Source organism: Orcinus orca, chromosome 18 (assembly GCF_937001465.1).
Source record: "Orcinus orca chromosome 18, mOrcOrc1.1, whole genome shotgun sequence".
NCBI lineage: Eukaryota > Metazoa > Chordata > Mammalia > Artiodactyla > Delphinidae > Orcinus > Orcinus orca.
In genome coordinates, this window is record NC_064576.1 from 627,247 (window position 1) to 652,859 (window position 25,613).

Sequence of the window (25,613 nt, forward strand, 5' to 3'; positions counted from 1 at the left end):
CTCGCCGGGAGCTGACAAAAGCATGAGGCCCAGACAGACAGACAAAGAGACATTTTATTAGCATCGTTACGGCAACGCGTCCCAGGAGGGGACGGTCCTCAGCACACAGCCCACCGAGCTGCAAGCGATGAATCAGAGTGAAACGATTACTATACACAGTGCAGACAGAGGATCACCCCAACCTCCAACAGAAGACGGAAAATCACTTCACAAGAACGTAAACGCCCCCTTTTCTGTCTTAAGTGCCAGCTCTGAGTGGCAGCGCGTGGGAAGCCCCGGACCCGGCGCCGCGAGCCCTGGCGCTCCTTACGCCTGCCCTGCGATCCTCGTTCCTACTCATCTCTTCGCGTCAGGCTCCCAGCCACCAGCCTTCCTCAAAGCATTAAGACCAGAGACTCCCTTTGTAAGGCTTACGTCTGAGTAAAGAGTGAAGACACCAAACACCGGACTCTTAAAAAGCCGAATGACAGCGGAGCCAGTGCCCATTTAGAAAAGCTCTCTTACCCCCCACCCCCCTTAGAGTCCTACTTTGGTAAATATTAACGTTTAACCAGTCAGCAAAATATTTAACCCAGTTAGCAAAATTAACACCGTCATTTCCATAGTTACTCTTTTGTGCATAGTAAATGTGGCCGGATGAGCTTCACACTGGACGAAGCAGATTTGAAAACCAGTTTGCAAGGAAGGGTGCCCCCTTGGCAGCAACCTAAGCCCAGGGAAGGGCCCGAGGCTGCGCAGCTGCTGCTGGCCCGCGGCGGGCGCGGGTGGCCGGCCGGCTAGATGGTCTGGTAGCCGGCGTGGCTCCTCTTCCGGCCAATGAGGTAGGCGATGAGGACGACGAGAACCAGCGCTGCCAGGGCACCGCCCACGGCCACGGGGACCAGCATGCTGCGCGCGTCCCGCTGGCACTCCTCCACTGTGGAGACACACGGCCCAGCTGCCCACCTCCGCCCGCTGCCCACACGCTCCCGCGCGAAAGGCTCTCACCAGCCCTCTGTTCAAAGGGCGGCGTGAGCACACCCGCAGGCGGGCTGGAGCGCGCAGAGGCCAGGTGGCGCGAGCAGCGGAACTGGCGCTAACATCTCAGACTTGAAAGGGGTCCCCCAGCCGTCAGCTACCACGCCCTCGCCTACTCACCAGGCCCAAACCTGTCCCCGTCCACGTGGAACGCCTGGACCCACACTCTGAATATGTTGAGGAAGAACGCCTCGGTGACCTGCACGCGCTCCTCGGCGTTGCACTTGTAGGAGTTCCCGGCGGCGGCCTGCAGCGCCCTCAGCGAGCTGTTGGTGGCCCAGAAGGTGGGCTCTGCAAAGGCAGCAGGGGTGAGTGCCTTGGGGCACCCGCACAGGCATGCCGGCTGGGGGGGGGGGTGTGGTCTTACCTCTGGCATCGGGCAGAGTCATATTAAGCTGGACTCCCTGCAGGAAAACCCGGCTGGAACTTGCATTCTAGGGAGAAGGCGACAATCACACGGTCACCGTCAGGCCCGGGGAGGTGGGGGGGCCGGTGATAAAGGTGGCCTCCCACGCCCGTAGCTTCAGAAGGAAACTGCAGCGCGCCCAGCCCATAAAAGGCAGCCTGTCGTCTCGGGAACATGAATCCTGATCAGCTCCTTACAGACCTTGTTACAGAATCAGACTCTGATAAGATGCGGACTGAAGGAGCTACGTTCCAGAAAAGTCAACATCTAACTTCCTAGGAAAGTTGAACTTCATCAGGAGAAACCTAGCAGTTCACCTGCAGAGTGTACCACAAACACCCACCAGGGGCTCTTACTCCTTTGCTAACTGCACATGCAGCCCTTCCCAGGCAGGCATGAAGAGCAGAGGACGCAGAGACGCTGCCCCCAGGACAGGCGGAGGACAGCACCTGAGGCCCCGGGTCGCCCCTGCCCCGTCTGCGGGATAAGCGCAAGGCGTCTGCTGACAGACGCGGGTGGGGCCGAGGGTCCAGGAGGCAGGCCGGGGGGCCCTCACCATCGCAAACTGCAGCACCAGGAGCAGGTTCCCGCTGTGGAGCTCCAGGGTCACCAGCTGGGCTGCGCAGCTCCCCCCGAAGGTGGTCTTGTTGGGGTCGATGTTGAACTCTCTGGTCACCGTCTAGTTAGAAGAGCCAAGAGGTCGGCTTCCCCTCCCCCGGGCCTGCGCTCCTGAGGGGACACAGGCAGCCCCGAAGCAGCGGCTTCAAAGCCACGTTCACATGAACCAAACCCAGAAGAAAACATGGCAAGTTCCCACGGGCAGAGTGTGGATGCCAGACGGTCCTCCTGGTACTTCCGGCTGCTTTCACGTCCCCGCAGCAGCAGGTGGCCCGTCTCCATCCCCAGACTCTCACCCTCAGGGAGAAACGTCATCTCAAGGGAAGAGTAGAAAGACAACCCAAGTGTCTGAGCAGTAAAGCGTCCAAGAAAATCCCACCACCTCCCAGGCCAGCACACCCGTCCTGTGGTGGCAACACACTTGAGGCTTTGGGGCCGCACAACAGCCTGGGTTGGGAGACTCAACCCTGCCATTGCACATGCAGTGGCCCAGGTGGGACGGGGGTCCAGCTGAGCAGCTCAGGACACGCAGCACCCGCGACCCACCCGGTCCGCAAGGCTTAGGGCGGGGAGAAGGGCTCCGGCCGGCCTACCGTGTTGCCCCTTGTCCTGTAGGTGATGTTCAGCTGCAGTCCCATGCTGGCCAGCAGGCAGGTCCCGTTGGTGCCACTCACGTTGTACTTGGACACCGAGGGGCTCTCGGGTGCCGGAGTGGGCGAGGGCCGGGGTGGTGCCGTCGGGGTGGGCGGCAAGGGCCCGTCTTGCTCGCAGTGCGTCTCTGTGGGGACGGTGGGGTGAGTCGTGCCGCCGCCTCAGGACCTCCCGGAACCCTGGACCCCAAGCCCACCCTGGGCCCCAGCTGACGTTCTCAAGGGGCCCCGCCCCACAGAACACAACCTCCAGGCCTCCAGGCAGACGCGGGCTAACTAACGCTGCTCTGGAACCCTGGACGGGAGCAGGTCACCTCAGCGACGCTCGACCTGGTCCCTCGTCCGCAAGGACACCCTCCCTTGCAGGACAAACCTTCCCCCCGTAAGGTCAGAACAAAACCTCAACTCCATCCCGTGCTTTGGGGACCCAGGCCACTTGCAACGGCAACAATTCACTTATATGTTCTCCGAGCTCCTGTGCCAGGCGCTGGGCTGGAAATGGTCCCAGAGACAGCAGCAGAGCGGCCCCAAGTGCCTGGCCTCCGCGGGGACGGACACTGGACACACACACCATCGCCAGCCCGGACCATCAGCGTGGTGCCCCCAGGAGAATTGACAGCGGCCCCGGGAAGGACGGGCACCAGACGGCCCTACTGGTCAAGGATGGAGCCAAGTCTCCGTGCCCGGGGGCAGCCAACTGCTGTGGGCGCTCACCCGGGGCAGGCGGAGGGCCCAGCGAGGGGGTGAGTGGGAGCCCAGTGGCAAGAGACACAATCAGGAGATGGGGGTGGCCCCGGCCGCACAGGTCCGACAGGGGAGGGCACAGGGCGCCCCCGGAGGACACACTGAGGGTGTGCACACGACCCCGTCCCTCAGAATCTGACCCACCATGACTGCTTACGACAAAAATTTATATTCAAAGTCAAAGCTGACTGAGGCAAAAGCTGAAAAGTAACTGTACGTGTTCCACAGGGGCTGACGGGCCAGACACGCCTTCTCTGAAGGTTAGCGAACGTCCCGAACCCCAGGGCATCCGGCACCCCCAACCCAGGCTCTTCCTTTTTTTGTTTTTTTTTTGGTGGTGCGCGGGCCTCTCACTGTGGTGGCCTCTCCTGTTGCGGAGCACAGGCTCCGGACGCGCAGGCTCAGCGGCCATGGCTCACGGGCCCAGCCACTCCGCGGCATGTGGGATCCTCCCGGACCGGGGCACGAACACGTGTCCCCTGCATCGGCAGGCGGACTCTCAACCACTGCGCCACCAGGGAAGCCCAAGGCTCTTCCTTTTACCACCTTGTTTCCGTGGACAGTGGGCAAGCTTAGCACTAACGGTCATACACGATCTCCATCCAACTCTGACCCTTCCCACCGGTCTCCTAGGCCAAGCCACGGAAGCCCGCCCAAACCTCCAGGGTGGGAGCCGCTCGGGAAGCGGCTGGAACCCGTCCACCAGCAGAAGCTCAAGTCCAGCTTGCACTCCTTTCCAGCTGCGGACTCCACGTCCACCCCAGAGGACCGGGACACGGGTAACTCAGCCCACCCTGAGGGTCACCTTGCCCCGCCGGCCTTCACACAACTTGTAGAGGAAAGTGCATTATTCTAGAGAAGAAAGAGGGCAAAAAAGGGAAACAAAACCCAAGCTCTGGGAGGTGGGCTCAGCTGGGTGAGCACCCCCGAGATGCCTGGCCCCAGGGGCCCCGGCTGGCACTGCTGCCTCCCTCCTGGAGCTAAGCTGCAGGTAGACGTTGGGACACCGGTGCTTTTAAAAGCAGTTTTATCAGTTACTTATCAATTGTCACAGGACACAAATGACTAAATGCACAAACCACGTTAAGACAAACGAAGAGAACAGGCCAGTCTCCCAAGTCCTTGTCTACCCGACCACTGAGCCATTGTAACGTGTGACCTGCTGTCTCCACGAAGCTCTTACTAACCGCCAGTCAGAAAACCTCAGGAGTTTAGAATGTGTGTGGGTGACAGCCCTCTCCCTTCTACCTGTTAACCAGCCTGACACCTACGGCAGATACCAAAGTCCCTCCCACAGAGGGCTCACAACCTGAGAGGATCACTTGGGGACGTGCGTGCTCCCCCGGGAAGGCCTCTGGGAGGCGGGAAGCCCAGAGGTGGTGGCAGGGGAGGAGGGGGAGGGGCGGGGCTGTGCGCCCTCCCAGTGCCCTTCTCACAGCTCTCAGAAGCTCGTGTACCCTGAAGGCCCCTGCTGGTCTCCCGGCAGCTGCAGATACTCAGATAAACCTGCACGTTGCACTGACGAAGTTTCAAGTGGAAAGAGACGTTCTAGCACGGCCCGCACCTGAGCTAGACTGGGAGTGAGACTCAAGGTTCCCAAGGAATGAAACCGTTAGTAAGGCCAAGCTGGGCAGGAGGTGAGACGTGATAAACTTCACTGAAAAGCAATTTCTGTTTTGAACTTCTAACTCTCTCAGAAGAGCTGACAAGAATCCACACATCAAACATGAAAGACGGGAAGATGAATACACGTCAATCCTGTGGCGGGCCCGGGGCTGGCACCCGATCCTGCCGGACACGGGGGCTGCAGCGCCCGTCCCAACCTGGCTCTGCCGTGTGAGAGTGAGAGAGCAGCCACAGGAACGGGTGAGCGGGTGGTCACGGCTGTGTCCCAATAAAATGTCGCTTATGATCAGCAAAACTTAATTTTACATCATTTTCATGTGTTGTGAAACGTTATTTTTTAACGTTAATCTATAAGCAAAAACACCATTTTTAGTTGTTGGCTGTACAGAGCCCAGAGGCCCTTGCCCAAGCCCAGGGCTGCAGCTGGCCGCACGGAGGGCCGTGGGGTCAGCAGGCACCCCAGCTGCTTCCGAGCCACCAGGGAAGGCCGCGGGGCAAGGCTTAAACACAGAGAACGACAGTGGGGACACCTCCCCCCCCAAGGAAATGACAGTGAGCTGCCGGGCAGGATGTGGGGAACCGCAGTCAGAAAACGACACCCTCTACCACAGACTCCAGCCGGCACCCAGAGGAGCACTCGGCAGGAGCTTCCTGCGAGTCCTCACACCCTCCGCAGACAGGTGAGCATCCTCACTTCGCAGGTGAGGAAACAAGTGGTCGACTACCTCACCCGAGACCACTGGGTCTGGTGGGTGCACCCCTGAAAGGCCCCCCTGGTCGCTCCCACCCCTGCCCCAGGCCTGCCCAAGCTGGACTGAGGTTAGGTGAGGTCTCTGTGTAGAGACAGCGGCTTGAGCTGAAGGAGAGCCTACAACCCTGACCCCATTAGCTCTGTAACAAGGGAAGAGAGAGGGTTTGAACTGCTTTGCCCCTTTAGCCTGTTTTAATCCACCCTCACCGAAAGGGGTAACCTTCTCTGAAGACCGAGGGGCAGGGGCAGCTCTCCGAGGACGCGCAGGGCTCCCCGGGCACCCAGGGGGCTGGGCCGGGGCGGTCCTCACCCTCCCTGCTGAAGCTGCCGTTGGAGAGGTAGGCCTGAATGGTGGCGTCGCGCAGCGTGACGGTCACGTTGCGCAGGCTGATCTGCTTGCCGCTCACACACCTGTACTTTTTATTTATGTCTGCCTTGATGTCGGTTACGGATTCCACAGTCTTGGTTTCTACACGAAAAAAAAAATCGATCTTTAACTCCTGGAAGTGCTTAGAAGCAATTTTAGATACTCCCCCAACCCAGTTTTTTCCACCCCATAATTGGTCCATATTGGTTCTTACCCTTGGAGCTCGAATCGGGGAAAATCCCTGTATCTGACAAGTTATAAACAAAACGCATCAGCTGGACACTGTAACGTGTTGCATTTCTTGTGAAATTGAGGGTCAGCGTATGGCCTCTTCCAAAAGCAATCACGAGACTGGAGTCAGAAGCATCTCCTTTGCCACAAGAGCTGCTATTTAATACTTCTGCACTGGCCGGCAGCTCAAAGGTCACGCTCTGGAACAAACATGATGACAGTGGAACACAATTAGGGTGCAGGTTACTAAAGGGGTTCAGAAACACCAAAGATCTGACACATGCCCCGACCCCAGCTCCATCTCAGATGTCACTATTAATGCATTCATTTTCAATAAAAACAAAAAACATGAAAGTCAATATTACATGTCAAGTAATAGACCAGAAAATAACTCAAGTGCAAGGCAAGGATGACCTAATTATTCACTAATTTAAAACTGTTCTTCATTAATATGATTTTCATTAACAAGAGAAGTAAAACTACAGTTATCTCAGTAAAGTGAAATAATTCACGCTGGGCTTCAGGATGAGCTGATACTTTTATCTGAAAAAGGCCAGTACCTCATGTTTGCCACAGAAAAGTGTATTTAAAGAATATGTCTCTCTAAACAAAGAGAAGAGGGAGTTTACTGCAGAATTGTCTGAATTAACTATTATAAGCAAAACAAACAACTACAAAACCACCAAAGCTCATCTCGATGAACCGGACTGGGTGAAGGACCCGTGGGAAGCTGTCCTAGCACTGTCCTGATGAACAGACCACGCCTGTGACAAAGACACACTGTGTGAAGTGGGAAGGCACATTACAGCAAACGCATGTTCCCATTTGTGTACGCGATTAGTATATAATGAAACAATGTTTTAAAAAATCCAAACAAAAAGAAGTGAAGTAGAAATTAGAATAAAAGGTGCCTAGGGGACTTCCCTGGTGGTCCAGTGGTTAAAGACTTCGCCTTCCAATGCAGGGAGTGCGGGTTCGATCCCTGGTCGGGGAGCTAAGATCCCACATGCCTTGTGGCCAAGAAACCAAAACATAAAACAGAAGCAACATTGTGACAAATTCAGTAAAGACTAAAAATGGTCCACGTTAAAAAAATAATTAAAAAAAAATTAAAAATAAATAAAAGGTGTTTGGACAAATCTTTACAATTGGAGACATTTCCGTGGAATGAAGTTTTCCCTGCTTTCTCCTGTTCCGATAGAGACCACATTTATATCAAGACAGGGCCAATGAACTGAGGAGGCCAGGCAGCCGGCATGTCCAGAAGCTCTGAAGAAGCCACTCGTCCTCCCAGCGGCCCTGGGCCCCCACTGCCCTCCAAGTGCCGGAAAACAGATATGGTGCCTTGGATGTGGAGACGGGTAAGGAAAAACACTGCTTCAACAAAGCACTGAAAACAAAATATAAGAGTATGTTTACAAGAACAAACGTTAAATGGAAAGAGAAAGTGAGAAGTCCACTAACAGGTAATTCACGGAGGAAGACTTAACAAAGAAATGCTGTTTATTTGCTAGGGATCTGGTAAATGCAAAAGGCTTTCTCATCCTGCAGAGGCGCAAAGCTGTTCTAACAAAACCGAAAGGGACATTCTAATCCAACTAGTACAGTGGCACTGCACCTCGAGCACCTGTGTACACACGATTCTTGGAGTGTAAGTTTACCTAAAGCAGATTCAACAGATCAAAAAAGCTATATTCACAGAGCTGTACACCAGGCATAAAAAGAACATAAGAAAACTTAGTTACAGGGGATGGGTTAGTAAATTAGCGTGATTAACATGATGAAGTACTACGTTGTGATTACAAAAGATAATCAAGAAGAAAACTGGAAAAATGCTCACAATAAAATAGTGAGCGTGAAATGGTTCGTATAATATGACTGCATCCTCAGTATATAAAACGCATAGACTATCACAGGCACTAACAGCCTGTGAGACACAGCACTGTATAACATACAAGAAACACACACACGTGTAAGACTGTCAAGGCAGGTTAAATGATCACACACACAAGCAAGGCATGAAGGGCCCTGGTGTTTCCTACCTTAGAACCGTTCTGGGTGTCATAGCTGGTCAGGAAGGCAGCAGAGAAGTCGGCCATGATACAAGCTGTCCCGTTGCCATCTTTCACCACAAACACAGCTGACACACCATGCACGAGGCCTGCTAACTCCAGGAAAGACAGAAATGACCAAACACCTTTTAGAAAATTTTGGTTGTCTACAGCTGCGGCAATACAGTTGTTATTAGGAAAACTACTTAAATCGCTGAAGAACTAGACACACAGGTCCCGCAGGTGGGGCTCAGCTGGGCTTCTGTCCCTCCTGGAGTCTGGTCTGAAAATGTTCTCTCTAAACCCATCCCATCAGTTTGCCAACCTGTCATTAGCTCTTCAATGCTTTTCTTCAAAATACGTACCGGGAAGTCACAGGTCAATTTCTGAGTCACCCCGGGCCCAGGCTGCCCACGCTCGTTCCTCAGAGGATCTCGGGGACGCGGGGTGGAGTCCTGAGGGCAGGACTCAACATAAACTAAATGCTGACCTTCTACAGAAACCCCGTGGACCCAAATCGCTACTTAATAAGAGTCGGCTCTGCTCTTGCCTCTCGTGGACTGGCGACGTGGCAAGAAAAGCCGCAGACCCAAAGATCAGAGCTCTTTGCCCGTATCCAGAAGGTCCTCAAAATACAGTAATTCCACTGGACCTGGCTGTGTGACCTTAGGACACCACTACGCCTCTGTAGGTATAGCCGCCAAGTGCCTGAGGGAAGGGGCGGAAGGCAGCTGTCACAGGTCCTCCAGCCTGGGAGTGGCCACCACTCTGAGCTAGTTCTCAGGGCCAGGGCCACAGCCCGAAACCCCGAGCAGGCAGCTTAGCAGCAAATGCACTCCGATCTGAGTCAGAGAAGGTAAGTGACAGCCACACACCTTAGCACAGGGTTCTTCACAGACGGGCAGGCGTCCTGACCACCCTGAAGCCAAGCAGCCACCCACCAGCACCGGCACCGCCACACTCCCAGGAACACACCTCCTGGTTCTGCAGCTAAGACCCCTGCACGCCCCTCGTCAAGCAGCGGCACCTCTGGCTCTGACGGCTCTAAGGGTACGTGTGACCCAGGCAGCAGGCTCCGAGGCAGCCAACTAGCTTCCATTCTCAAGTCCCTGTCGCTGACGTGGTGAAATGACTCCAGTGAACCCAGTTCACTTCACCCTTGGGACCGTCACCAAATAAAACCTTCAGAGCAACTACTAATTAAGCCTAAAGCAAACAATATAGACAGAAACCCTGCATACCCTCCTGTAAGCCTCAGGTAAAGGAAATACCAAAATCTGTGTTCATAAAGACAAACTGCTACAAACGAAGCAAACTAGGGCAGACAAGAAAAATGCTGTCTGTTGTGCTTCGCAAATTTTAACCTCCGCCCACCCCCCGAATACTGCGGCAAGATTCCACTAAAGTCATTTCCAATGAATGAACGTTCCTTTTAAAAACCTAGAGAAAATCCCACAACTCATTTTTTAAAACAGTGAAGTTTTTTTTCTTTATTAATTAATTAATTTATTTTTATTTTTTTGGCTGCATTGGGTCTTCGTTGCTGCGCGCAGGCTTTCTCTAGTTGCGGCGAGCGGGGGCTACTCTTGGTTGTGGTGCGTGGGCTTCTCATCACGGTGGCTTCTCTTGTTGCGGAGCACAGGCTCTAGGCGTGCGGGTTTCAGTAGTTGTGGCTCATGGGCTCAGTAGTTGTGGCGCATGGGCTTAGTTGCTCCGCGGCACGTGGGATCTTCCCAGACCAGGGCTCGAACCTGTGTCCCCTGCACTGGCAGGGGGATTCTTAACCACTGCGCCACCAGGGAAGCCCTACAGTGAAGGTTTTTAAAGACATATCTCTGAGAGTGATGGAGTAAGTACACAAGAGCTATAGAGATGCCAGCCAGGCAAACGCAGGTTCAGCAGCAGAAGCAAAAGCCTGGGCGCTGAGGCCAGAGAAACACCGGACAACGACCAGCTCACAGTGCACATGGGCGCCCCCAGGCCTGAGCTGCCCTCAACGGCCCGGGCGCTGGAGCCACAGGCTGTCACACGTGCCACAGCACAGCAGGTCAGGTAGCCACCTCCCACAAGGGCCCGCACAGGCCAGCTCCTACCAAGCCACCCTCCTATAAAATAGGTCCCTAAGTCACCAAAAAACGTTCTACTGACTCAAAGCACTTCACTAGACAACACTTCATAAATAACTTCTCAGTCAATTTTTTCATTTAGTAAACATGCTGAAGGTCTGAGCTTTCAAAGGACAACAAACTAGTATTACTAAAACAAACTTAAAATAAGCATCAAGGACTTATCTGGCGGTCCAGTGGTTAGGACTCTGCGCTTCCACTGCAGGGGGCGCAGGTTCAATCCCTAGTCGGGGAACCAAGATCCCACATGCCGAAAGGCGTGGCCAAAAAACCCCCAGAAACACAAAACAAACAGCATCGGCAGCACTAGAGGCCCCCAAATTTTCCACTATTAAAACAAGAAACCAGAGCCAATTTTGGTCACGAGAAAAACGTCTACAAGAGCGTTACAGCAAAACACTGTAAGAGAAACACGCATGCTAAGAGTCAGAAATTAGTGTTTAACTCTATAAAAGACAACCCCCATCTCAAATTAGCTAGGATATGTGCAGTAATTTGAGGGGTGTCCCTCCCGAAAGCCAGAACCCGCACCACCGGGAGCTGCTCCCCTTCGGCACGGGCGCCAGACTCACGCCAACCTCTCTCCAGGGGTCCCGCAGAGGAACGAGTGGCTTATTCTTTCAAAACACTCCCACCTGGAGACACTCCAGTCTCTAAAACAGGTGCAGCTGTGGGAGCACGCCCGCCTGAGATGAGAGATCTCAGTCTCCGACAGACTCCATCACTGACTGTGACCCCGGGCCCAGAGGGAGCACCACGCCCCTCGGTTTAGGACCTGTGAGACGGAAATGAGCACCAAGGGAGCCAAAGCAAGGGGAGCGCTGGGTACAAGGCATCAGCCTGCTTTCAGTGTTAGCTGTTACTATCGACGCGTTCAGTGCCACACGGCCCTCATCTATTGTTGAATCCTTGGTACCTGACACAAACCGTCAAATAAGCGTTTCATTTAACTAGCACCTGTAGCGCACCTTGCAGGTAACTATAAACTATGGTGACAACTTTAACAGGCGGACACTGTGACGATTTCCTTTCACAGATGTGGAGTCCAAAGCACAAAGTTAACTGCTGTGCTCGAGGTCACACAGCTAGTGATGGTGCAGAGCCAGATCTGGAACTGGGTCTGCTGACTCACAGCACGTGCCCGCCGAGCTTGCCATGGGCCGGCGGCACAGCGAGGTCCACACCTGAACCACGCTTTCTCTCCAGCACTTGGTAAGCAAGTGAATATGCTTCAAATTACGACACACTCACTTGCATGTGAGAGAAGCTGCCACCTAGAGGAACAAGTCAATACGTTCTTTGCTGAACCGTTTAGGAGAAATCACTTTCTAATTTCTCTTGGCTCGATTTTCTTGAAGCCAGGATTTTTATTCTTCTTAACCAGTGATACATAATCACCTGTAAAAACGTAAAGGAAAAAAAGAAAGACCACGGCTCCATCCCAGACACGGAGTCCCAGACTCTAGAGACCAGAAGGTACGTTTCTGAACAGCTCATGTGCACATTCAGTTAGGGACCCCTGGACATCTCTTCCTGTACGTGCTGAGCACTGACTGTATGTGAGGCACGAGGCAGGCTGTAACATAAGGAAGACACAGGTGTGAAAATAATCACAACACAGCAGAACCAACGCTCCAGCAGAAGCATGTGCTGTACATGCACACAGTCAAGTCTTCCGGACGCAGAGAGGAGAAAGGACTAATACAGCCTGGGATGGATCTAACAATATAAATTCAAAATTATGGACCCAAAACATCTGACCTCAAATCTAGTGAAAAATTAGGTCGCCAACCTGGGCAACTGGCAAACTCCCACAAGCGAGGGTAACATTAATCGGTATACAACATTTTTTCAAACTTCCTAAGCAACAGTTCTTCATTCGGAAAGGGGAAGGAGGTCATCCCGGTGACAGCAACAGTCAAGAGCTCTGTTATGCAATATACTTAATCATACGTATCAAGAAGTTTCAGTTCACACTTGTCTATGCTTTCTACCAAGTATTAAAACACAAAGGAAACTTTACTTTCTAATTATCAAAGCAGGATGAATTTGTGACTCAGAAGTTTGAAATATTTTTAGAAAAGATGCTTTTTGGTGAAATTGTGCATTAAAATAGACATTTTAAACAGACCTAAATACAGGCTCTTAACAGAACTTTTTAAAAGTTGGATTTTTAACTGAACATAAAACTTAAAAGATATGATGGAATGGACATTAAAAAGCTAATTATGGGAACTCCCTGGCGGTCCAGTGGTTAGGACTCCGCACTTTCACTGCTGGGGGCCCAGGTTCAATCCCTGATCGGGGAACTAAGATCCTGCAAGCCTCGTGGCATGGCCATAAAAAAGAGAGAAAAAGCTAATTGCATGCTTACTCCAAGCTATCAAGGTAGAGAAGTATGGATCTTTCTCTTCATTCAGGTGAGTTTTTAAAACATGAAACAAAATGTGACAGTTCTAATGCACGCGAGCTCTTCTAATAAAGAACAATGAGCCGCCCTGACACGACAAGGCTTGTCCCAGCAGGCCCTCTCAAAACTCATGACACCTGCGGGGGAGAGCAAGGCTCCGGGTCTGCGGCTGGGATAAGAGCACGCCCCCGCGCGGGTCCTGGAGCTCTAAGAACTCATTTTACGCAACAGGCAAAACAAAATCCTGAAACCAAAATTCATTCTGTCACAAAAAAAGAACTTCAGAGTACGTATTTCGAGAATTCTCGGCAGGTACTTGGGAGACTGCTTCTGTGTCTGCTGAACTCAAGGGAGCGCCCACCAGTGAGCTCCGGTACCTCTTTTCAGTTCCTGGCACTTTAATCTTCCCGTATCATGGGGACCAGGTGAGAAAGTGCCGCAGAGGGAGCTCCCAGTAGCCACAAAAATGAAACCACGCAGTGACTCTTGTTTAAGTCAGCACAATCCCTTTCTCCTTAGGACGGATAAATGACAGCAAAATTCCTCAATGGATAAAACACCGGCGCCCACGGGCAGCTCCCGAGTTCCGTGGGCCCAGCGCGCGCACACACACACACGCGCGCGCGCACACGCACACACGCGCACACACACACACACACACACACACACAGAGGCAGCGCTCCTGACTCACTAGAAATGGAGACGACCCTTGGGAGGCCAGGCCTAGCCCCCCCCGCTTCTGTCCACTGTGGGCTCCCCGAAACTCTCAAGGGCAACTTTAAGTCATTATAACGTAATTAAAATTCACAACGACATAAACACACGCGTCAGCGCTCTGTGCCATGCTGCTGGGGGCGAAGGTTAAAAGCCCGAAGGACGAACTCTCAAGGCCGGGGTCGCCGCCCGCCTTATTCTCCTGCGCGGACATCCGCGTCGGGCGCAAGCCGAGTCCCATGCGGTCCCGCGTCTCCGGCTGCAGCCGCACGCAGCCCTCCGGGGCCACCCGTGCCCCCAAATAAGGGCGCGAACCACGCCGCTCAGAAACCACCAAGTCACTGCCGACTGACCCCACAACCCGAGGGCTGGGACCCGAGGGCCGCGCCGGGCCCTCCCTCCGTCGTCCACTTCTGGGCACCTGGACCGACCCCTCCCCCCGCAGCCGCCTCGGCCGGTGCGGGACGACTCGCCTGGAGTCCCCGGGCCCGGCCCGACCCCAGCCCCGCAGCTCCCGGCCCCCGAGCAGCCCCCCGCCCCTCACGCCGCCCCACATCCCTCTGGGCCCGCGCAGGGCCGCACACCTGCCCGACCCCTCACCCCGCAGCCCCTGAGCCCTCAGCCCCCAGCCCGGCCTCTCACCGAACAGCAGCAGGAGCAGCGGCCATCGCCGGGAGCCGCCGGGGGCCGCCATGGGCGCGAGCGGGAGCCGGGCGGGGTCGTGGGCGGTTGGGCCGGGGCGGGCGGGCCGGGGTCTGACCCGGCCGGCGTGATGGTAGCGGGTCCCGGTGTTGCGCCCGCTGCACGAAACAAACCCCGCGAGCGGCGGCACCTTGTCACGTGATGCCGCGCCGCGCCCGCCCCGCCCCGTTCCCCCCCCGTCCCGTCACGTGACCACCGTGCATCTCGCGAGAGTGAGAGAGCTCAGGCGTGCGACCTGCTCCCGCCTCACACGTTACCTGGGGCTGACACGTGACCGCGACGCCACGTGACTCGGGTCTCGCCTCCGACCCCCGCCCGGTCTCCGGCCGGCGGAAGCGGAAGGCGGGCGGTGGGTGCGGCTGGTCACCTCCTGGAGGGGCCTCTGGGTCCCGCCTGGGGCTGCCGGATGAAAAGAGGGGTTGGGACCGGACGTGCGGCTCTCCACCGCGGGCCGAGGGTGGGAGTCCCACGGCGGCCGCCCCACGGGAGACGAGAGGGCGTTTCCGCAGGGACGCTGATGCTAACGCGTCTCTCGGCCTCGGGGCCCGTGGAGAATCCGGGCTGGGGGGTAGGAAGGAGGGGGATGTGAACACGCGTACTGAGTGTTACCCCTCGTGCTGGAAAAACACACAAGGCACAGGATGTAAAGCTAGACACAATCTTGACTGAAGGGGCTTCAGAGGGTTCGGTGGCTCCCGGCTGTCACCTCGTCCTGGAGGCCGTGGCGGAGCGGCGGCCTTTCCCGGAAGGTTCAGAAGGGCCCCAAGCTGCCCAGGGAAGGAAATCGCAGCCTCGCTGCTTCCAGAACTTTCCTGAAGTGCCTCTCACTCACTCCCCAGTTCCTGATTTGCTTCTAGGCTCTGCCCGGTTCTTCTCTTTCTCGACTGCTGCCCGCGCTCTGGCCACACGGGCCCTTTGCAGAGAGAGGTGACGCCCTCCTGCCCTGCTGCTTCGTTGAGCACTTCCAACCCCACCCCCTGGGGAAACGTGCCTCCAGTTCACCTTCAGTGCAGGTGTGTTGGTTACTACCTGTTATAGGCTTTGATTTTTGTGACTTTTTTTGTTGTTGTTCTTACATTTGTTTGCTTTTTGTAGATTTTGTCTTCCTTGTTCTTTCTTCCTGTCCAGTTTCCCTTCCCCGCCACCTTCTAATACCATCAGCTGAACAAGTCGTGACACTGAAGGATTTCAAGTAAGAGGAAAGCAAAGAGGCCGAGGGAGCCCCAGGCTCGTTGGGTTTTGTCGACTGAAAGTTGAGAGCTGTGTTTTTTTCAGGGATCGTTCTTAGGACTTCAAGCCGGGTCATCTCAACCCCGAGAATCCGAGGGGGGAGCCAGGATATATAGGAGTTTTTGCAACAAAGGGCAGGTAGTCGGAATGTCAAAAGATTATCGTTAATTAAGGAAAACCAGGTATCTCAAGTTAAGGAATTTAGCGCTTTTCTATGTATGGAGAGATGCAAGAGTCTGGGCTCACTGAAATCATTCCTTTGATCTGCACCTCAGCTCTCTGGGGCCAGCGTCCTGTGCTCTCTCATCCTGAGTCCCCTCAGGGCTCACCGTCTGGGGTAGTTGCAGTGTGATGACTCCGTGATGGCAGGCATTCCTTGTTTCCTTCGTGAGTCTTCTCAGGCTGCAGGGTGGGTAGTGGCTGCAGTTACTGATGACTGATGGCTGCAGTGTCCTTCCTTACTGACATGGCAGGCAGCATTCTTAGTCCACAGGTTGTTCAGCTCTTTGGGGCAGAAATCTACTGTTACTACAGAGTTGATTTGCTGATGTCTTGTTTAGGTGTTTAGGGATCTTTCTGGATTTTTTGTTTGTTGCTGTTCCAAATGGGGAAGAGTCTCAGCGGGATCCCATTTGAGAGAAGTGCTGTCTGTTGAAGTGTGCCGTGGGAAAGAGGAGGTGTTGGATCTGCGGTCTCTATGCTTTCACTGTGAGGTCCCTTATCAGCAGCAGGTTGTTAACATGATGTTTGTACAGTAGGTTATTATCTGAGCCTGAGCTGTCCCTATGAAGTAGAGTGTTCAGTTCAGATGTAACTGGAAAATTCTAAAATATTTCCCTTTTCTCTTGAACTTTCTGATGGTGAGAAACTACCAAAAAATCTTGAGTATGGAAACAAAAGACCTATTAATTTTGTGCTTCTCAGCCTTGGAAGCCCCTTCCTCTGTTGAGAGAACGCCTTACCCTCTGAATATGGTTGGCAGACAGAGCACCCAGCAGAAGTTGAAAAAACCAGATGGTCACTTTCCCAGCCTTCCTAGCGGCTAAGGTGCGAGCTCAGCTCGAGTTCAGCCCATTAGACTGGATCAGGAGCTAGTGGTTGCCCCTGAACGTGGTGTTTGCTGGTGACGGCAGCTGTAGCCGCAGCAAAGTGGCATTTCTCCAGGCGGTGGTGAAGGGTCTTCACCGGGTTGTTTGTAGTGTCTTCAGCCGTGGCCCTTGCTGCCCCCTCGCGCCTGCTATTTCCCTAGCGTCATTCTGCATTCCTTTTGGAAATTCTGTGAGCTACTCAGAGGCCTTTCAACAGGGGATTTTTCTGCTTAGACCCATCAGAGCACATTTCTACTGTGTCCAACTGCCCAATACACGCTGTGTTTGAAATCTTCTCTTTTTAAAGACCAAAAAGGAGTTTGTGTGAGCAAAAGAACAGGGTGTAAAAAAAACAGCAGAAAAATGAAAGGTTTAGCAAAAATTCTATGAAGTTACATTTTAATAGAGTATGGAAAAGTAATATGGTGGGATTTTCTTGTTTGGTATTCTTTTTGTTTGAATTCTTAATGAAGGCTGGGTCTGATCTGGGTTTTTTTCTTCTTGGCCGCGCCACGCGGCTTGTGGGATCTTAGTTCCCTGACCAGGGATCAAACCCGTGCCCCCTGCAATGGAAGCACAGAGTCCTAACCAGTGGACCGCCAGGGAAGTCCTGGATCTGAACTATTCTGATTGAAGGAAAGATGGGGAAAACCAAGCACAGTGAAGGACTCCACACCTTCTGAATTCTTTTGGAGACTTTTTTAAAGCCTTTTAAAAACAAAGCAGTGAGGGCAGTGAGTGGAGAGGCCTCTGCGGAGCTGAGCAGGGACTGGGGACCCTGCTTTGGTAATAATGAGCGGGCGAGTTCACAGGTGAAAGGTGGGGCCTTTTACCTGTGAAATGACCTCGTGCCGCTAGGAGGGTGTGGGCTCAGTAGCTAAGGAGATAAGTGATGGCTGATGGTGAAATCTAGAGGAACGGACTAGCAGGCAGTCTGTGCTTTTTTCCCTCTTTTGCTCTAAGTTACGCTTTTTCTTGAGACTTGGTAAGCAAAACTAGTAATGTCGCATAGTGCTGTCGTTTTTAAAGCTTGTTTTATGAAATTTCTAAAAGGGAAATTTTGAATAAAATTAGGATAATCCAGTGAGTGCTGTTGTACCGTTACTTTTACCATTTTCCCTCCCTCCTCACTTGTTTTGTGTTTTGGTTGGTTTGGGGGCTTGAGTGTTATAAAACAAACCTCAGACATTATATTTTTCATGTAAATCTTTTACATAAACAGAATGCCACTATTGTAGCTAATATAAAAACAAAACCTAAGAATTCCTTAGTAACTAATTTCCAGTTTATGTTCACACGTCTCCAGTTGTCCAGAAAACATCTTTTTACAGCCAGTGTGCTCCCTGTGGCTCCGGCGAGGTCTGCACGCTGCCCTTGATGGCGTGTCTCAAGTCCCCGTGTTGGGGAAGGGGAAACGAGACCACTTGTCCTGTAGGACACCCACACTTTGGGTTGACCTGGTGAGTCCTTGAACGGCCATGTCTTCCTCTGCTCCGGTAACCGGGTGGTCTGATTGAGGCTTGACTGAATCAGGCTCATCTCCCCCAGGTACCACGCTCCACACGTGGTGCTGGACCCTCCCCACGCAGTGTGGAGTGCGGGTCTGCAACATTGGCTGCGTCTGGGGCTGGTTGGCAGTGCAGAGCCTCGGGCCCCTCCGTGGACCCACGGAATCAGAACCTGCGTTTCAGCCAGGGCCTCGGGCCATTAGTGTGCATGGAGACCGAGAAGCACTCTGCCCTTTTCTTCAGGCTGTGGGGCCGCATTGGGGTGGCCCCAGTGGCCCCATCCACTGCAGAGTCCCTGTCAGCCTTTGGCCTCTGGCCCCACGGCTTCGCGTGCACCCTGGCGAGTCAGTAGGTCCGTACTCCAGCGGGCTTGGCGATAGCTTTGCTTTGCTCTTTTGGCCACGCCGCGCAGCACGCAGGATCTTAGTTCCCCGACCAGGGGTCGAACCCAGGCCCCTACAGTGGAAGCACAGAGTCCTAACCGCTGGACCACCAGGGAAGTCCCTGGCAATTTCTAATTCTATCTTTCCTATTGTGCTGTCAGCTGGAGCAGACCTGTAAGGAAGAATTTTCCATCGTGGACCAGTTGGTTACTCCAGAGTACCGTCCCTACAGGAAAGCTGGGATCCGTGCCTGGTTCGAGATGCTTTTGTCTGGCTTCAGAGGAAGAACTCAGTGCCGAAGCAGCTTCCAGAAGTGAACTGCCGCACCCGCGTGAGGCGTGCGCTCTGGGGGGTGATGACCTGTCGGTGCGGGTTCCTCAGCGTTGACCGGCGCCCCACCTGGTGCGGACACTGATGGTGGGGGAGGCCATGTGTGGCGGGGAGGTAGCAGAGGGGCTGTGGGAACTCTGTACTTTCAATTTTGCTATGAACCTGAAGCTGCTCTAAAAAATCCAGTTTATTAGAAAACAAAGTGAACATCACATTTTAAAAAATGTGATGTTAAAGTGCTGTGTCACCGTGGATTTCTGTATAGTTGATATGTCTTCAGTCTTTGTAGTTATTATCATTTTCAGGTTAAAATTGTGTGGTCTTGGTAGTGCAGCCTCCTAGATGTGAGTAACTGTGATATTCCTCTCCGCGTGGGCTGCCCCTGTTGCTGTCCCACCAGCGATGCATCAGCAGAGAGCCTGTGTGCCCACAGCCTGACCCTGGCCTGTACGAAATTATGTCCCTGCAGTTTTCATTTGCATTTTCCTTATGAGTGGGGCACCTGCCTTTTTGCCCATCTTTCTATCAGATTATAGAGATATTTGCAATACAAGTCACATTTTTAAAGTCAGTGTATCATTTTTAGAATCATTTTGTTTGCTTATGGCATGTCTTTGTGGAAGTTCTTTTGTTTAAACGTGGGTGAATTGATCACTCTTCCGTAGCATTTGGGTTTTAAGTCCTTCCTAGTCCTAGGTTAGAAGACTCTGTCTCTTCTGCCAATGCATGTGTAGTTTCATTTCTGCATTTGTATCTCTGATTCAGGATGCCAACGGGCAGGGCAGAGAAGGGGTCCATGTCACCCTTCCCGTGCAGGTCTCTAGGTATCCTCCTTCCACTTATCGAAAGCTCCCCTTTTGTGCACTGATTTGAGATTCCACCTCGTCCTGTGCTGACGTGAGAACATACTTGACTTGATTTTTGGAGCTGCCCCAGCACCACTCTTTTGAAGTTATAGATGCTGTATCTGCGGGGCCAGCTCCACTCTTGAAGTTATAGGTGCTGTATCTGCGGGGCCAGCTCCCTCACTTTTCTCCTTCAGGGTTTTTCTGACTGTTGTTGTCTATTTGGCCATGTGATCTTTTGCAATCAAGTTGTCTTTGAAGATAAAGTTAACGTTCACCCGAGAGAAATTCTGACTTAGGTTGGCAGTGTTTACGGCAGCTGTAGCCATCATTGCCCCAGGCTGCACGCAGGCGGTGGCGGGGATCCTCCGGGCACTTGGGAAGTGCAGGACATTCTGGAAAGGGCAAAACTGTTGGGATTGGCGGGGCTGGGGCAGCCCGAGGGGGTCTGGGCTGACGGTGACGAGGGGGTGGGGATGGGACTTTGAAGGTTTGCCAAACCCATAGGAACGTGCACCCCGAAGACTGGACTTCATGTTAATTTTAAAGCTACCAAGCAGGATGTGGGGGTGCAGTCCGTGACAAAGGTGACTGTCCTGGTGGTCCTGTGGCCACACCCCAACCCCAGGAACTCCGTGTGTGGACCGGAGATCTGTGTGGACACTGTCCTCTGGCTGGTCAGCTCATTCTCCCTGGGGTAGGTTAGCGGTTCTGAAGCTGTACGTTTACCGGTGTTGAACAAATAAGGAGATATTTTGCAGATAATGAGAACTGGCAGGTTCCTTGCTGTGGGAGCGAGAAGCCGCGGGGGGAAGAGGGGATCCTGTGAGCTGGAGCTCATATGTGTGTTTAGAACACAGATCGACGGAGAGTCACGGAAATCCACAGAGCCGGGCGTTTGCGCGCGTCGGACTGTCTCCTGAGTGCCCGCTGAGGGCCGAGAAGCACAGCCCTGCAGGTGAGGGTCCTGAGGACGCTCCCTGGGAAAGGAGCCAGGCGGTGCCCACCCGGGGCCTCGGGGACGCAGGTGCCAACCTGAGCTGCCAGCAGCCCTGGGCGCTGGATGAGGAGGTGATGCTGACAGCATTGGGGCGGAATCCAAAGGGTGGGGTAAATGTCGCTGAGAAGTGAGGGAACACAGGGCATGTCCTCCTCACAGAGCCTCCAGCACGGAGGGCCGTGGGCAGTGACCGCTGCGACCGCTGCCGGCGCCCCGGGGGACCGGTGCTCGAAGCTCAAGGGCAGACGGCGTCCGTATGGTCTCAGAGACGTCTCCAAATAGCTCTTTCTTAACTACAAAGAAAAAAGGAGTCATTGTGCAGTGGAGACGCCACCTGCCTCAGCTGTGAGGGTCCCTGTCCCTGGTGACACCGCTGTGCCCTCCTGTCCTTCCTGGTGACCTGTGCCGCAGGCCAGTCCTCAGTATGGAGCAGGTGGTGGGGCGGCTGGCGACGGCTGACCCTGCTCCTCAGAAGCCTCCAGGTCACGGAGACAGGGACCAAGGGGACTGTCCCAGGTGGGGGCCTGAGGATCCAGGGTCAGCTCCCAGGACAGAGATGGGCATTTGCAGAAATACTGGTGACGTCCTCGTCCACCGCGTGGCGTAGCCAGTAGCGTCGGAGCAGGGCCACCCTCGTTGCAGATGGTACATGCTTTCCTTCCCAGAGGGGCTCATGTCCCGGGAAGTGTGGAGACCGGGGGAGGGGACTCTGGTGCCCCTGCAGCTCTTCTGTGAGTCCCAAACTGAAAGAATCTTTTTTTTTTTTTTTTTTTTTTTTTTTGCGGTACGCGGGCCTCTCACTGTTGTGGCCTCTCCCGTTGCGGAACACAGGCTCCGGACGCACAGGCTCAGTGGCCATGGCTCACGGGCCCAGCCGCTCCGCGGCATGTGGGATCTTCCCGGACAGGGTCACGAACTTGCGTCCCCTGCATTGGCAGGCGGACTCTCAACCACTGCACCACCAGGGAAGCCCCCGAAAGAATCTTTACTGGGATCACGTGGTGATTATCAGTCAGCTGTGAGGATGTGACGTCTTTGTGGTGTCCCTGTCGTCCTCTGAAAAGGACGCACGACGTGAGCCCCGAGTTTCCGCGTGATTCGGGGACAGCCCGTCATCCAGCTCCGGGGAGCCGCTACGAGGAGGGGGGCCTCGTGGAGGGTCGCTGCCTGTCACGGGGACAGGTGTACCCGTGAATGACTCTAGCGCTTTCCTGAGGGTGGGAAGATGCAAGGATCCGGTCTGTAAATGTTGTTCCTAGAGTGTAATCGTCGAAGGGCCTGTTTTCCCAAAGCGCCAGGCCTCATTCCGTCCTGGGTCTGCGCTCCCCTCGGGCTGCGCTGTGTGCGCCCGGCGCCCCATGGCTTGATCCTCGGGGAACCAGATGGTGGGGACGTCCTTTGTTTTACACTATAATTAATTGAAGTCTAGCTTATGCTGCTTTTGAAGAGTTTACTGTCTTACTGTGTGAAGATAACAGGTGCTGTGATAGGCAAATTGGAACAAAAGGGGGAAATTCAATGTTCACGTCAACCAGCTATGTATTGTGATATTTAAAGGCTCTTTTCCATGTATTTGTGCTTTTTAAAAAAATTATTGTTGCATTTTGTATCCTCCTCTTTTCACTTGTAACAAATATTTTCCCATGCTATTACAAACTCTATAAATACACTGTTAATAGTACCTGTTATTACATCATTTGGCTGCAGTGTTTTATTCGATGATGCCTCTCTCCCCCAGTATAAGTGACGCTGCTTAGGAAAAGCCTCATGGCTCCTGTGTCTCCGCTCCGATACCTGCCGCACTCACAGCGCCCCTGACGCCAGACGGTGCTGCAGCTCCAGCCAGCTGTCCTACCAGGGAACTCAGTCCCGACACTACCTGAGGTCTCCAGGTCAAGGGCTCAGCCCCACCCTTCAGATGCCAGTCAATCACCAGTGGCAGGTCCCCAGGTTACCCACAACCTCTGTCCGACTTGTTACAAACCGATTGTCCCCGCCCCCGACTCGGCCTCCGTTAATTTGCTGGAAGGGCTCACAGAGCTCGGGGGGAGCCCTCCTCAGGTTTCCTGGTTTGTCCCGGAGGAGAGGACACAGATGAACAGCCGGATGAAGAGGCACAGGGGGCGAGGCCCAGAAGGGTCCCAGGCGCGGGAGATTCTGTCCCCGTGGAGTTGGGGTGCCACCTTCCTGGCACGTAGGTGTGTTCCCCGACCTGGAAGCTCTCTGAACCCCACGCTGTTGGGATTTTACGGAGGTTTCATCACAGAGGCATGAGTGATGGTTAACTCAGTCTCCAGCCCTCTTTCCTTCCCGAGAATGGGGCGGGGCTGGAAGCTCCGAGCTTCTAATCACGGCTTGGTCGTTGTGGTGACCAGGAGCCACCCAGAAGCCCCCCTGGAGTCGCCTCATGAGAACAAAGGACGCCCCTGTCACCCAGGAAACTCCAGGGGGTTTAGGGACCGTGTGTCAGGTACAGGGTCAGAGACGTAGTGTTAGAACAGAAGATGCTCCCAGCGGCCTCGTCAGGACGTTCCGAGGGCTTCAGGAGCCTCGTGCCAGGAACGGGGGGCAGAGACCAATATGGACATTTTCTGTTATCTCACAAATACTATGATAAATATTTTGAGGATAAATTATTTGTTTATGATTTTTCCTTGAGATTCATTTCCCCTGTAGATTAAACTGACTAGGTTAGAAGCAATGGTGTTTAATACACTCCTGCCGGTGTACGCGCCCAGCGACCATAAAAGGGCTTGAGGGTTCATCCTTCCCTTTGCCCTTCCTCACGGGCTGAGTAGTGTGCTGGTGTTTCTGTTTCACTCAAGTTACCCGTCGTTCTTGCTTTGCCCAAGAACTCCCCTTGGAAGGGACCACTGTTTGCAGACGTTAGAGTCCCCAGCCCTGGACCTGGGGGATGTGGGTGCCACAGGGCTGCCCGGCGTGGAGCCCCGACCTGTGAGTCCAGGGGGCCCCTGGCGCTCAGTAGGCACAGCTCACAGCAGACGTGGGCCTGCACCACACTCCCGGGGACCGTGATTTCTCACTTCTCTTTTCCAGTTCTCTTGCCCACTTAGCTCAAAAATATTTACTTTTAGTCCAGTAATGAAACAAAAGGCAAGAGGATGATGGCTTGTAAGTGTAAGACTAGTATTAATGAATAACATGTCAGAAAAATAGAAAACAGTGTGCTTTCAAGTGACATGCGCGCTAATGGGTGGGGGGAGAAGCGAGACCCCCATCATGCAACGTTTCCAAAAACTCAGCCTCCCCTCCAGGTGCCTAACACCTTTTCCGCTGCTTAACGTAAGGCCATTGAGAGCATCTTTCATACACGTCCCATGCACCTCTCGGAGAACTCCCTTTTGTTAGTTTCCTCAAAATTCTTCAACCACAGTAGGCTTCCTTTTAGAAGGTTACAAAAAAGGAACCCTCATAAAAAAGAACCAAAACTTTTTGCTTTCTTAGAAAGCAGGTTAAATCCAGTAGTTCCAAGTCACCTGCAGCACGAGAACTTGTGTGACTTCAGTCACGTGGAGTTTCCAGTTGCAACGCCCTGGACGCCGTCTGGGCCCCTGGTCTGAGCTGGTGTGACTCGGGCCTGAGCTGGTTTGAGAAACGAGACGTGGCCAGCAAGGCTTCTTCCTAGTCGTGGGCAACGCAGGGCAGGAACTGAAGTCCCCATGAAGCTACTTCCCCGTTTGTAACATGACTGTAATTCACAGTGGTTCTGTGTGGCCAGCGAACCCACAAGTCCGCAGCAGTAAGGCTGGGAAGGCTGACAGCGAGAGAGGGTGTAACCGCAGAGCTCCAGGGAGAGCTTCTGTTCCAGACAGATAAGACTGCACTATTAATCAGTTAATCTGGGCGTTGTCTGTTCTTAACTACTAGAGAAAAGTTTAGGACCAAGATAGAAACATTAAGAAAGCTCACAATGACCACGAGCCCAACTGCCTAAGACCAGTCTCCTCTTGCCTTTTCGTTTCTCCAGCTAGAGCCAGGGAAAGGTGCCCCATTCATTTTCTTTTTTTCTTGTAACTTTTACCTTGTCAAATCCACTTTTTAAAGGTTAGTTTATATAAAATACACATACCATTTTAGGTGTACAGTTTGATGAATTTTGACAAACGTAGTGTGAGAGGAAAATCAAACTGGCACCAGTGTTGCCGAGAGAGCCTCTAACTGGACCAGAGGCCGCTGAGGAAGTGGGGTTTGTACGCATCTCAGTCTGGATGGAATCGGAATTCTGACCACTTATCGTCTTGACGCAGGCGTCCGGAACATCTGCACAACGTTCCAGAAACTCAAGACACTTATCGGACCCCTGGCCTAATTAACTTGTGACAGCCTCTCCCTTACAGACAGGTATCTCCTTTCTTGTGTCAGAGTCGATCATAACTCTTGCCGGACTTTAACAACCTCACGGGGCCTTCCCTGGCGGGCCCAGCGGGTGAGACTCCGCGCTCCCGGTGCAGGGCTCACGGGTTTGATCCCTGGTCGGGGAGCTGGATCCTGCATGCAGGCGGCAACTAAGAGTCCGCAGGCCGCAAGGAAGACCCGGCGCAGCCTAAATAAATAAATAAACAAATATTTTTAATATGGTTAGGATGGTGAATTAACAAACACAAGCTCATGGCGTTCGCCTTTGTAAACCCCCGACGCTTTCTCTTCTATTGAACACTCTTTCAGCTTTACCCAAATCTGCGTTTCCCAAGTTGAAATTCTCGAAGATCCCAAAGAAGCTCTTTCTTATATGCAGCCTTCTGCGTTTTCTTAGTCAACAGCAAACACCCACGAAACCACCACCCCAATCAAGGGA

General features: G+C 53.4%; 1 protein-coding gene and 1 long non-coding RNA gene across 5 annotated transcripts; one reads left to right on the forward strand and one right to left on the reverse strand.

The window, feature by feature from the left end:
- Positions 1 to 40: 40 nt before the first annotated feature.
- LAMP1 (lysosomal associated membrane protein 1) lies at positions 41 to 14,522 on the reverse strand. 2 transcript variants are annotated; one of them, XM_033434994.2, is made up of 9 exons: positions 14,354 to 14,522; positions 8,453 to 8,571; positions 6,394 to 6,610; positions 6,123 to 6,281; positions 2,635 to 2,819; positions 1,980 to 2,102; positions 1,385 to 1,451; positions 1,138 to 1,308; positions 41 to 916 (listed from the first exon to the last, which is right to left on the reverse strand). In XM_033434994.2, exons 1-9 carry the CDS (start codon positions 14,403 to 14,405, stop codon positions 777 to 779), a joined length of 1,233 nt encoding a protein of 410 aa, XP_033290885.1. In that variant the 5' UTR covers positions 14,406 to 14,522; the 3' UTR covers positions 41 to 776. The 2 variants fall into 2 exon arrangements, with proteins under 2 accessions (XP_033290885.1, XP_012389860.1); XM_012534406.3 differs by having other exon boundaries at positions 8,453 to 8,574; positions 14,354 to 14,521.
- A 123-nt stretch (positions 14,523 to 14,645) lies between these two features.
- Positions 14,646 to 22,490, forward strand: LOC117202766 (uncharacterized). 3 transcript variants are annotated; one of them, XR_007473190.1, is made up of 2 exons: positions 14,646 to 18,191; positions 18,784 to 22,490. It is a non-coding gene; the product is annotated as an uncharacterized LOC117202766 (long non-coding RNA). The 3 variants fall into 3 exon arrangements; XR_007473192.1 differs by having other exon boundaries at positions 14,646 to 15,605; XR_007473191.1 differs by having other exon boundaries at positions 14,646 to 15,426.
- Positions 22,491 to 25,613: the final 3,123 nt, after the last annotated feature.

What these genes read in the sequence shown, in the direction of transcription:
- LAMP1 (XM_012534406.3), bottom strand. Translation starts at nt 14,405, where the DNA reads ATGGCGGCCCCCGGCGGCTCCCGGCGATGGCCGCTGCTCCTGCTGCTG. An exon ending in ACACCCAGAACGGTTCTAAG is followed by an intron (nt 6,611 to 8,452) that starts GTAGGAAACACC and finishes TGTTTGTTCCAG; the next exon opens with AGCGTGACCTTTGAGCTGCC. An exon ending in CGGCAGCTTCAGCAGGGAGG is followed by an intron (nt 2,820 to 6,122) that starts GTGAGGACCGCC and finishes CCGTCCCCACAG; the next exon opens with AGACGCACTGCGAGCAAGAC.